This window comes from Aethalodelphis obliquidens, unplaced genomic scaffold, assembly GCF_003676395.1.
Source record: "Aethalodelphis obliquidens isolate GAN/ISIS:26980383/991018 unplaced genomic scaffold, ASM367639v1 scaffold14, whole genome shotgun sequence".
NCBI classification, from domain to species: Eukaryota; Metazoa; Chordata; class Mammalia; order Artiodactyla; family Delphinidae; genus Aethalodelphis; species Aethalodelphis obliquidens.
In genome coordinates, this window is record NW_020837958.1 from 2,904,366 (window position 1) to 2,917,005 (window position 12,640).

At 45.9% G+C, this 12,640-nt stretch overlaps 1 protein-coding gene across 20 annotated transcripts in view; it reads right to left on the minus strand.

Moving 5' to 3' along the window:
• The window catches only part of MADD (MAP kinase activating death domain), a 40,125-nt gene that overhangs the window by 11,534 nt on the left and 15,951 nt on the right, over window positions 1-12,640 (minus strand). For 5 of the 20 annotated variants that reach the window (XR_003434450.1, XM_027114761.1, XM_027114771.1 and 2 more), the window contains exons 16-28: window positions 12,091-12,150; window positions 11,630-11,732; window positions 11,102-11,288; window positions 10,854-11,004; window positions 10,332-10,538; window positions 8,523-8,576; window positions 7,440-7,540; window positions 6,774-6,857; window positions 6,280-6,438; window positions 3,665-3,773; window positions 2,972-3,092; window positions 2,767-2,872; window positions 1,568-1,678 (exon numbers count right to left, since the gene is read on the minus strand). Coding sequence is in view for 19 of the 20 variants with exons in the window: in XM_027114761.1 (XP_026970562.1) it covers window positions 1,568-1,678; window positions 2,767-2,872; window positions 2,972-3,092; window positions 3,665-3,773; window positions 6,280-6,438; window positions 6,774-6,857; window positions 7,440-7,540; window positions 8,523-8,576; window positions 10,332-10,538; window positions 10,854-11,004; window positions 11,102-11,288; window positions 11,630-11,732; window positions 12,091-12,150 (1,553 nt within the window). In the remaining variant the exon portion in view is untranslated. The remainder of the gene's footprint in view (window positions 1-1,567; window positions 1,679-2,766; window positions 2,873-2,971; window positions 3,093-3,664; window positions 3,774-6,279; window positions 6,439-6,773; window positions 6,858-7,439; window positions 7,541-8,522; window positions 8,577-10,331; window positions 10,539-10,853; window positions 11,005-11,101; window positions 11,289-11,629; window positions 11,733-12,090; window positions 12,151-12,640) is intronic. The other 15 variants (XM_027114776.1, XM_027114779.1, XM_027114765.1 and 12 more) reach the window with 6 other exon arrangements.

Below are 12,640 nucleotides of genomic sequence, written 5' to 3' on the forward strand. Positions count from 1 at the left end.
TCAATTCTTATCAGCTTCCTTAGAGCGGCGCCATCTGCTGGCCACTGGCTGCCATGGATGTGTTCTCAAACTTCCTGGTCTCAGGACTCCTATCCATTTTAACTTTATTGCTGACGCCCCAAGAACTTATGTCTTTGTAAGTTTTACTTATAGGTATTTACCACACTAGAAATTAAAACTGAAAAAATTTAAATGTTTATTAATTCATTTAAAAGGAATTAATAATTCATTAATAAATCCATTACATGATAACATAAATAACATATACTTTTTAAATCATCGTATCTTCCAGAACAACAAAAAAAATGTGGTGAGTGGCACTATTTTACATTTTTTGCAAATCTCTTTAATGTTTGGCTTAATGAAAAATAGCTGTATTCTCATATCTGCTTCTACATTCAATCTGCTGTGACAAGTTGCTTTGGTTGAGGTATATTAAAGAAAATCTGACCTCACAGATACGTATCTGGAAAAGGGAGGAGTATTTTACTAGGTTTTCCAGATAAATATGCACATTCTTCTTTGATGCTATACCAGAACCTCAAGAAGTTTCTTAAAGTTAGTAGCAGTGTGTAATCTGAAAACACATCAATGAACACTTTGTCCTTTGTTACATTAAAATCCATTTGTCTGCGTTACACTTGGAGTGGATCTTTTATCCACAGTTGAATTTGTAACATCACACATCAGTCATCTGGAAAATACTGGTTCGCCCAGTTATGCAGCTCTTCCAAATGTTGATGCATTTCATTACACAATATCAAAAAATCACATTCATCATCAATCTCACTGGAAAAGTCTTTAAATATTGGGAAGCTTCATGCACAAGAAGTTTGCCAAATACCCAACTCCAAATAACAGTAATGTTAGTCATTCTTTCAAGTAAAAATGATGTCCCATGACTGGCTGCAAAGCTGTCAGTTCACCTTGGAATTCAAAGCGTCACAAATTCCCTTTCCTCGAAACAATCATATTTTCATTTGCAGCAATATGCTTTATGTATATTTCTCGTTTTGTCACATAGAATACTAAGAAGATGTATAATCACTGATCAGATTGAATAAAACTGATGATTTTAACTGCATCATCAAGGACATTCACAAGTGAAACTGGCTTTTTGTTTTGTTTTTAACTGAGAGTGTGTGGAGGTGGGGACACCAGTACAGTTTGGTGCCACCATCTTCACCGTGTTAAGGCACCAGTGGTTTTACCCACCATTGCATTTGCACCCTTAGTGCAAATGTCAACCCAGTAAAGAAGGCAAACAACATCTTAGTATTATCGTGAAAACAGTATTCACCTTGTGGATCCACAGGGGTCCACAGACCACACAAACGTTGAAATGGCTGCACCGGGATGGTTTTAGTGCAGAGAATCCTATCACAGAACAGAAGGGCAAAAGCCTCATCTAGAGTCAAAGCCCTGTTTTCAGAACTAGGGATTTTGAAAACATACGAGCCAAGAAATGACCTACGCGGAAGCCTCTGCCTTAGGCCATGAGGCCCACGCCTGCGAGGCTGCCTAGCGCAATGGAAGGGAGCCTAAAGGACGGCCCAGGTGTGCTCACCAGGTTTGCCAGCTGGTCAAGCACTTCGTTGATTTGCTGGCTGTACACAAGCCCAATATGCGACTTTCCCATCAGGCGCCTCACCTTCTTCCGGATATCATTCTTATTTACCTGAAAAGCCAAAACAGGATCTTAATATCTTTCCTCCTGAGAAAAGTAGAATTCTAAAAGACCACATCACTGAGGATAAAACATTCAACTGTGTGTTCTGCCAACAGTCTGAGAAGAAAAACCCTGGTTCTGTCTCCAGGTGGCTTCTGCAGAAAAGTGGCTCTTAGAGAAGTTCTGGTTTAAGTGGACGGGGACTCACGGGGACACATCCTCCCTAACCCCCCAACCAATACCATAACATTCACCTCTAAAAACCCCTGGGGCTCCTCAGAGTGTGATTCTTAGGCAGTAAGACTTAAGAGTAGCAATGTTCTGCACTCAGTTGTCACCAAGACACCATCTTAGGGTTAAAGATCACCACCCTTTCCCAACCAGAGTTTAACTGGTACCCCTGGAGTTCAAGAGACCCTTAAACAGAAAAGGAAACAAACCAAGAGTGCCTGCAGGGTATTCTCTGCATTTGATCAACTATTCCCTTCACATGTAGAGAGGCTGGGAGAACAGGAGGAGGAGAAACCCAGGAGCTCATTCTCAAAACAACTCTCTTCTACCCACCAAGTCCCTTTCAGAACAGGACTCTTCTATTTGGTAACACAGTTCTCCCACAGCTGTAAAAACCAAGTATAACCAAGTCAAACTAGAACCTACCATTGCTTTTTCAATGAGTAGCTCTTTTTACATCTATGGCAAAGTCTATATGATAAAGGACTAATGCTGAAAAGTAAATTCTGGGCATTCTTTCTCAAGTTTCAGAGCCTACTATGTAAAAAAAAATTTTTTTCCACTGTATTCTGTAGGGAGTTCTACAGGCATCCTAAAACTATTCAGCAAAGGAAGCCCATTTAGAATTCAGAACAAGTGGCATGCAATCATCAATCACCTTTACAACATTCCTTAGCACAACAGCCTGGCAGCTTCAGATAAATGGATCATGTGTGAGCTGCAGAGAGGCCTCAGACTTTCAATGAAGAAGAGAGCCCCAACAGGATGCTCTGACTGCTTCCCAACTGCCCCAAGATTTAGGCAACAGGAACAAGCCTTGCCCTCCACTATCAGCAGTAGCTGGGCGTAAGCAAAATAGACATTACCTTCATCAGCAGCATGTAGGAGATGAGGTTGTGCAAGAGCGTGGCCAGCAAACGATCTTCATCATCCTCTAGGCGCTTCCGGTCATGTTCTCCTAGGGACAGGTACCTGAGCAGGAGACCAGGACAAGTCAGCCCCCAGGTGGGAGAACACATAACTGGGAAGAGGCTGAATTTGCATTTTCCCAAGGGTTTCTAAGCCTCATACCTGTCTATCATTTCCTGGGGACCCTGGTCCATACCCATCCCTTCTCTCTCCAACATCACAGCATCTAAGAATGCATCTTCCCAGAACTGCATTTGGTCCCATAAAGTAGAACGCTCTTTGCCTGTGTGGAAGAGAGGTTTTTTAGGGGCTTATATAACATATAAAGAATATGGCTGCTGAACTAAAACAGAGTAAATTCTAGAAAAAAGGAAGTCATTACAAATTCCAGGGCAAAGGAAACACGAGGCTCTTCACCCCAGATCTAACATTCCTGCCACCAGCCCCAGCTGCCTCCAAGTGAGGCCCAATCCCTCCCGAGGAGGAGGGATGAACAGCACACAAAGAAAGGTGGTTACTTATAGAAAAGGTCTCCATAGCGGCATCCTCTAACTGGTCCCACATCGATCCTTTGTCCCTTCCTGCCGATTTGTGAGCAGGAAGGACCATGGTAGCAAGAAAGTAAAAGAAGACAGAAAGACAGAGGCTGTTGGTTAATACCAAACTTCAGTCTCTTCTAGTTTTCACCCACTGTTTTTTCCCCAGTAAGTCGCTTGCTTCAGATATAAAAATGTCCTCTAACGTCAGCACCGAGATCAGCAAAAAGCCAAGCAGCTACTTGTTCAGTGCCACCCTCTTCCCGGGCTGAGTCCAGCTTCCTTCCAGTGCAAGTGGCCTTCGCAGTCTATTTCTCACCTAGGAGTCCCTCGTAGAGATAGACTCGCTGGCTTACATCTTCAGAAAAGCGAACTGGGCTGCCCACCAGCTTCTCCTTTACACTTGGCTTCAAGCTGTGGGCTTTACCCTAGAGAGAAGAGGCAACAGGTCAGCTGCCAGAGGGAACAATGAATAGGGGCAAAGGAAACCAAGCAGCTCATTAAGAGGCTCACACACACTAGGCACCATCATTAGTCACATATATTCCAGTAGCCCTGCCTTTGCTACTCTGCTTGCCTCCATCAGAAGTCAATCTGATAATCCTGCTTTCTGTTACTGCCTCCCAAAACATGCAAGCAAGTTTTCATTTCTACTTACCTTTACCCTTTAGTCTCTGTAAGACTCTTTCCTCTTCAAAAAAAAAAAAAAAAAATTAGGCAAATTCTCTGTAGCAGCGTGATGCCGTGAAAAGAACACTGGGTTTGAAGTCTAGACTGAGCAACGTTCAGATCCCTGACTCTTACTAGCTGTGTGATCTTAGGTACAACGCTTAGCTTCTCTGAGAGTCATTTTCCTCACCTGTAAAAGGAAGGTTATAATACCTACCCGAAAGGACTATTCTCATTTAATATGAGAAAATACATATACATCACTTAATAGTGCCTGGCACATGGTTGGTATTTGATAAATGTTAAGTCTTCTCTTCTACCATCTCTTAGAAATATCTTCCCACATAGAAATACCACTAACTTCATCTACCACTTCTGCAATATTAGACTTTCTATTCATTCAAAAAAGATCTTCGGCTGGGTGAGAGGTAGTTTTCATGCCTGCTTCACAACACATGCAACAGCATAAGCAGAGAAGCCACTGAACAAAGGTTATCATTAGGCAATACCTAATTAGTGTGTCCAAATGCCAGCTTCCTGGTTCACAGCACAAGACTTTGTTCAATGAACCATATTAAGATATGGTTAATTAATTTAAGATAATTAAATTTCTTACCAAAATAGCCCTTTTTCAGCCAAGAAATTTAGGTAACTGCTCTCAGCAACTCAACTGCACAAAGAGCCTTGCCCAGAAGTACAGGAAAAGTAAGAATTTGTCCCAGGAAGGTGCCAGGAAAGGTAGCACACAGCTGAATGGCTTCTTGCGAGACTGCTACTCCATAACATCTATCTTAACCTCCAAAATGGAAGCACACTAGGAGGATTTAAAATACTCTTGGGGCTTCCCTGGTGGCACAGCAGTTGAGAATCCGCCTGCCAATGCAGGCGACACGGGTTCAATCCCTGGTCTGGGAGGATCCCACATGCCGTGGAGCAACTAAACCCATGCGCCACAACTATGGAGCCTGCACTCTAGAGCCCATGAGCCACAACTACTGAGCCTGCGTGTCACAACTACTGAAGCCCACGTGCCTAGAGCCCGTGCTCTGCAACAAGAGAAGCCACCACAATGAGAAGCCCGCGCACCGCAACAAGAGTAGCTCCTGCTCACCGCAGCTAGAGGAAGCCCGCGCGTAGCAATGAAGACCCGACTCAGTCAAAAATAAATAAATAAAATCAATAAATGTATTAAAATAATAATAATAAAATACTCTTAATTAAAAGGGTCTGTTTAGATTCAGGGAGAGTTAAGGTCCATTAGCTTGAATGGCTCTGCTGACTCTCAATCCTATCCCCTACCTCCACCTTGGGATGTCACTTGCTCTATTAGAAACATGTATACAGAAGGCCCTGGCGGTGGGAATGATCACCAGTGTTAAATAATTTATTTCATTTCAATTTCATCTTCCATTCTCCCCACAGACCAAAGAGAAGAACCTATGAGTTCGTGTAGAGAATATCCATTCTCAACTCTGCCTAACCAAGTGGTGAGTGTATCAGAACCCTTAAAGCTGCCTAAAGAGGCCTGTATGCACTGAAGGGCAGTGGGTCTAAAGGCAAGGACTAAAAAGAATTCATTTAATTCCAACTGATCACTGGCTTATTGTATAACCTAGGGCAAGATCTTTTCTTCCTAAGGCTTTGTTTCCCTCACCTGGCAGAAGAGATTAGTTGTAGCAATATACTGAATTGCAAACTTCTTGAAAATGGGAATCATGCCTTATCATGCTTGTTTCTTTAGTACAGAATCTGGCATTTAGTAAGTCACTTAATAGATGTTTATTAATGAAGGAAAGCTTCAAACATACTACATGAAATAAAGGAATATACTAAAATGAAATGCTATTTTAAGGTGCTATATAAATAAAGCAGTGACCAGAATAAAACTAGACTAGTCCATAAAAATAGGTAGACTGGTACAAAATGAGAGCTGCAACTGCCCTGACATTGCTATAAAGGCATCACTTTGCTTATTTTAAACACGGGGGTTACTGCCACATAGGAGTCGAAGCCCTTATCTGACTGGGCAGGAAGCCCTAACTCATCAATGATTCAGGAGAAGGTTCTAAAAGCCCCAGATCACGGAGTCAAATGACTCTGAAAAAAGCTAACTTAAGAGACATTTTCTTTAAAGTCAAATATATGAAGGTTATCCATTCCTTCCTTCCTCTTTTCCTTCTAATTGCCTCCTAACTTTTCATCCTTTTCTAACCCATCCCCATCCCACTGAAAAAATGGTCTTCTTTTGTTAGTAAACAAACTTACAAAGATGGCACTGGTGGCAGAGTTGGTTTCAATTTCACTATCAGACAACGTGCCTCTAGAGCCTGCCAAGTGGGTGCCGCCCTCACCGCCTGGTCCATCACCTGCATTGCTGCTCAGGTCACTGTCCGCTCCAAGGGTCTCTCCAGAGCTATTACTCACCTGGAAAGGAAAAAAAGGTGGTAAGGGATATTCCCCAGGATGTGTCCCAGAAATGCCAAGCTGCTAGAGCTCTCTGCTACCATAAAAAAAGTATCCAACTGCAAAGGTGTGTCAGACAGCCTCTGGAAGTACCTTCTTTACAAGATGAGGAGAAGCCCTGGGTGAAATCTCAGGGTCTGATCCCACAAAGAAAGACCTGTGACAGGTAGACATCTCCACCAAGAGACCCAACCTGACCTGAGACTAAGGACAGCCCCCAAAAGAGAGAGCAGCCCCCTTCTCCAAAGGGGGACCCACACCCCACCCACCAAGATGCCAGCGTGGTGTTCCCCTACCACGGTGCTAACTTCGGAGTCCTGACTCGAGCTTCGGATCATAACGGCTGGACTCACACCAAGGACAGAATCTGGATCAGTCCTCTGAAACAAGACACACGGACTCAGACACATTCAGGAGGTGTCCAATCTAGTCTCAGTTTCCCTAAGAAATACTGTATCTTCTTCCTTCTCTCCATCCCCACCCTTCTATTGTCATCCCTAGATAGGTCATGAAAAATGAACATTCCTCCTGAATATAAAATATATATGACTTACAGAGCGAGAAAAATAATGAATGTTAAAGAAGTACATGCTCACTACAGAAAATACACGAAAGAATAAGGAAATAAAAATAAGCCATAAACTTACCACCTACGTTAATCTCTGTTAAGTCTTTAGCATATTTCCTTTGTCTTTTCTATGTATGTTTTAAAAATAAAATTTGAATCACACTGTATATAGCTTTGTAAACACTTTCCCATGTCACCAAATTTTTGAAAATACAGTCATTAGTGGATACTAATATTCTATTACATGGATATATTACACTTATTTCATCATTCCCCTATGACTGGATATTCATGTTGTTTCAATGCTGTGATTTTGTTCAGTTTTGATCTTAAAGAAGTATTCTCAGATAGCAAATTTTTAATGCTCGCAATCCTCAACAAGGCTGTCACAAACCTGGGGACCAGACGTCAGGCTCACACCACTGTCTGCGCTGACTTGGGACTTTTTCTCCTCTGTCTCACCAAGGTCAAAGGTGGGTTTGATTACTTCAGGCCCTGAGTAGGGGAAGACTTGTGTTACTCAGTACAAGAGGCTAGGGGCAGGCTGGCGAAGGGAGTGGGACAGCAGCACAGCCTGGCCCCAGACCAGTTCAGCATGTCCCAGTCACCTTTCCAGGGACTGCCACCCACTCAGGCCGCACTGGACGAAGTCCCCAGATGCCTTAAGAACCAAGCAGGAAAAATTAAACTTGGTCTCAAGGGGTTCTGCAGCCATTTTCTCAACCTGAGAAAATTCTGACCAAATCATCTTAAAGCAGAAAAGCTCCACAAACAAACATCGGAACCACATTCCACCGCACTCAGAATCAGAGAGCTTCACTCGTGCCTAAGACCCTTTAAGGGTCCCCAGGTCACTCTGCTTCCCAAACAAATATGTCTAAAGGGGCTAGAAAAGGAAGAGCCCAGTGAGATTAAAAAACACCAGCTGTTTCAGTGGACGCTGCCTACCCCCACCCTGCAGCTTCTGTGTTTGACATTAAAAAACCACCCCCATATTTCCCGCCCGCCCACAATGGTATGGCAGAAGGACAGAATGACAGAAGGCAAGAAAGCGTGCCTAGGCAAGCCACCAGAGAGAGCTGGGAAGCTACAGACTCAACACGGAGGGACAGCAACCATCCCTGCCAACTGTGCCCACAGGCCTTCTCATGGGGTGAGGGAGACATCAGCCAATGAGGGGCACTGAAATAGGCAAACGTTCTCCCCACCAACTCGGAAGCAATAGAGAACCAAGCTCTGAGGGATTTTACACAGGAGATGCCCTGATTACTGCCTGATTACTACAAGGGGAGGGGGCAAGAAGCAGCCTACAAGCATATACCTGTGAGTCACATACCACCTACCTGCTTTCATTCCAAATACCCGCCCCCAAGAGCAAATTTGGGGTGGGGCTGACAAACGGAGCCTGCCCCAACTGGGCCTGGGGAGTTGGCAGGTATGGGAGACTTGGGAACAGGAGGGGGCATTTGTTCCTTACTCTGTGTTTCCAAAGCTTTTTGCTTTTTCACTTCCTGGTGCTTGTTCCACAATTCTACCCCAGATGCAATGTGAGCGGGAGAGAAAGACAGAGAGAGTCAGAGGCTGGTCAGACAGACGAAATGGAAACCCACCCACCCAAGATGATTCGGTCTCAGGCACAGGATTACAAATCAAGAGATAAAAAGAGATCTTCATTGCGGGGGAGGGGGGTTAAAAAAAAATCAAGAGACCTAACGCCTTCCCCCCAGGTCAAGAACTAAATTCCTATCCTAACCTCCACGTGGCAGTAAAAATCTCACAGAATGTTAGAGCTGGCAGAGCCTTTAATCAAGCTCCTTCATTCTGGCAGGAGGAAACTGATCCCAAAGAGGCTGGAGCACCTGCTCAAGATCAGGTAGCTCAGGACCAGTTTAAACTTCCACCACAGCACGCCCTCTGCCAAGTGAGCTAGGCAACAGCAAATTTTAAAGATTCCAGATAAGACAGATGATTACCTCAAGCAGCCAAAGGGTTTCAGAAGCATGAGCACAAACCTGTTTGATTCACTGGATTGGAGAGAGGCCACTCAAGGTAGGCAGTTAGCATCCCTTCTTGTTGCTACCAAAACCCCCCAACTTACCCTCAGCATCAGTGCCTGCCCTACCAAGAGACCCATCTTAGCCAGTCATCGGGAAAAAGGCTTCTGGTAGAGGTGACAGAGAACACTAAGTGATCAAGAAGAGCATCTTAGCAGGGGTTAAGAAGAGAGAGTACCTATCATAGCAATTCTCTTCCTGGAAGAACTTTAGAGTCTACTTAGTGCAATCTCCTTGTTTTCCAGATGAGGTGATAGAGACCCTGAAAGGGGAAATGATTTGCCCAAAGTCACTTTCCTAGTTGGGGGCAGATACAGGACTAAAACTCCAGACCTCCAGACTGGCAGGTCAGTACATTTTCTAGAACATCACAACAGGTAGGAGAAAAGCATGGTTGACTGCCTCTAGGACAATATTTTGCTGGTTAGAGAAACACAGCTCTCCTAAGAAGGAAACTGGTTCCTCATTACCATTTATGGGAGCAAAAGGCAACTGCTAATGGATGTGGCAAAGAGGCACCGGCTAGAAGCACATTGCCCAGGGACCTAGAACCCGAAAAAGCAAGACACAATCTAGATGACTCAAGGTCAGGCAGGGAGTGAGTCAAACAGAGGTGACACCCAGAGAGCTCACCAAGGCTCTGCCTTAGTGGGAACGGAGAAACACCAAACGTAAGCAAGGTCTAATCAAGTCCAGTAAGGACATGTTTAAAGAAAAGCTGACTCAGAACTCTGTACCTCCAAGTCCAGAACCCAGGGAAATGGGGTTGCCGGACATGCCCCAAAGGAGCAAATTTGAGGGCAGCATAATGGTTGGATGGGGGAAAACTGGCTTTAGAGACCCAGACAGTCACAATTTTATAGCCCAAAGATGCATCTATGAACTTCCTTATAGCTTCCAGGAGCTCATGTGGCCTCTCCATTATGTGAAGAAATCCAGATGCAAATAAAAGAGAGGGACGGGGAGTACAGCTCAGACTCCTGCACTAAGCCTCGCTCGGCCCTCTAAGCAAAACTGCCATTCTTCCTCTAAGATGTAGGTGAGGGTGGCTGTAAATGAAGCATAAGGGATAGAGAAGTATAAAGAAATGCCATTAGAAAAGGACACAAACCTATTTTCCTGTCTACAGAGCAAAGCATGGGGAAGAGAAAGGCGGGATTCTGGATGAATTGAAAGGAGGGAGGGACATTAAGAAGCCAGAACTCCTCTGCCACACCCAACACAATACACACCGATAGATGCTACAAAGTTCTCCTCCTTTAGACTTCTGGTGTCCAGTTCCTTGGGACTCTTTCCTGAGGCACTGGGTGCCCGAGGTCCCAGCTGGGGGACTCTCAGCTGTGCCATGGCCTTTGGGTCCCCCCGCCAAGCCAGGCCAGGATCCTTGCCAATTGGTGTATTTACACTCTCTGTTGGACTTCTCTTCCGCTTGTCTGGTTCTGAGGAAAAGATCAAATACAGGAAGAGGTCAAAAGAGACAGTGAGTGAGAGTCAAGGTGTGGGAATGAGGTGGGAGAAGCAAGGATAGAGGAGGATGTGGAAGGGAAGAAGTGCAAGGAAAGAAAAGCTGACATCGTTCTTTTCCGTGACAGAAAAACACCCACTACATACATACACGCACTAGAAAATAAAATCCCAAAGCCTAACAGGAAGCAGCTTGACACTGGGAAACTCATCAAGGGGCCGAGTTCATTCTTTCAGAGAAGAGAGGGAGAGCCGTGGACAGCATGCTGCCTTGCTAGTCCGATCCCTACCTTTACTATAGTAGTGGGTCTGGGCGATCTCCAGAAGCGCAAAGATGCTGGCCATGCCACCCAGACCTGCGTGGGCATAGGACTGCTCCAGACTGAGGACCGTGCACTTGAGCAGGTCTAACATGCCCTTGTACACCTTCCGACCGATCTCCTGCAACAATAACCCAGGGGCAAGAGTTGGGACAACTGCCTCTGGCGCCCATGTCCCTCTTCCCAGTTGATTCCAACTCCCAACCCCCAGCACTGACCACATCTGGGATGATGTCCTGCTGGGCCTCGTCCTCTGACTGCACCGTGCGGCTCAGCTTGCTCAGGACAAAGACTCTAAGCTGCTCGCTCTCCAGCAGCCGTCGCACCTTCTTCGTGTTGAGCCAGCCAACTCCCTGGCCGTCCAGCACGCTGTGCACCACCTCCTTCAGGAACTGCTGGTTCTCACTGGAGGGTCCACATACCACTTCTGTGGTCACTGGCTCCTTTGCAGAGCATCTCCCCCTTTCACCAGATTAGATGTTTGCCTCCAAGGGCAAAACACAAAGCCACGTCTCCAAACATCCAAGTCCACTGCAAACCCTACCTCTGCAGACGGCCTGGTTTGCCCGAGTACCCACCACTATGGTACACTCTGCTCAGCACCATGAGCTATTCCTGCCGCATGGGGATTGCGTCAGGAGGGGAAGGGATTTCATTTACCCACTGAGAGCTTCCCTCCCTAGTGTTTGGTACAAGGATCACTACCTCTATCTGAGAACTTTTACAACAGCTCTGCCATTTATTACCTAGAATTGCTGGATCGACCCTGAGGTGATGGAGGCTCTCTTTTCACTGTTGGGCTGTGTTTAATGACGGATGACTTCTGGTCCACTAAGGCCCTCCTGTTTCCTACAGCCAGGAAGGTAGAATGAGAGATATCACGACTGTAGTCAGGTAGCTGGTGTCAGCACAGCCCTGGGTAGCCGTGTTCCACACCCACTCCCTGGCAGGGCTGGCTGAGGGCAGCACTGGGGCATCACACATAGGTAGAAAGCAGCCGTGGCAATGTGGAGGAAGTGGGCATGGAGACTCAGGCCACTCCACATGCACCAGCAGCGCACCCCATGGGCAGGCATGGGCATCCCGGGGCACGGGGCAAGGCAGGTCACTCGAGTGATGCCGCTTGCTCCATGAGGAGGATGGCCCTCAGGCAGGCACAGGAGATGCTAGGAAAAAAGATCATGCATAGCTCACGGGCAAGACCCACCTTCACCACTCCCGGGGCCGGCTTCAGTAACAATCTCCATTAGAGTATTTAGCCCAAATACTGGGACACAAAATACACAATTAGTAGGTGCACCATGATACCACAACCCCTGTACCCCTCAGCGGAGCTGTAAGTCAGATAATCTGAGCATCCTCCCAAAGCTTAGTGCACATAACCTTAGTTCTTAGGCACCTCAGAGCTGGAAGCCAAGTGGCCACGAGGCGACTGAGGCTCGAGGAAAGACCATCCTTAAGGCTATGGCCTCTCAAAGCCAGAGGCAGGGTAATAACACAAGGAGCCTTTAGGTACTAAACAGGCACATGCGTGAAGGGGGACCATGGGTTTTCATGAAACATCTAGCACAGGGGTCCGGGGGGCTGCAGGTATGCAGAGGGAAGAGACCCAACTTGTAGATGCTGTCATGGGAAGGGGGGTGGGGGTGAGGATGGGAGCTGGATGGGAGTGAGGAGTGCAGCAAATGAAGTGAAGCAACAGCATGCAATGAAAGCGTTTCAATCGCTCTCCCCTTTAACTATATCAAATGAAAGCC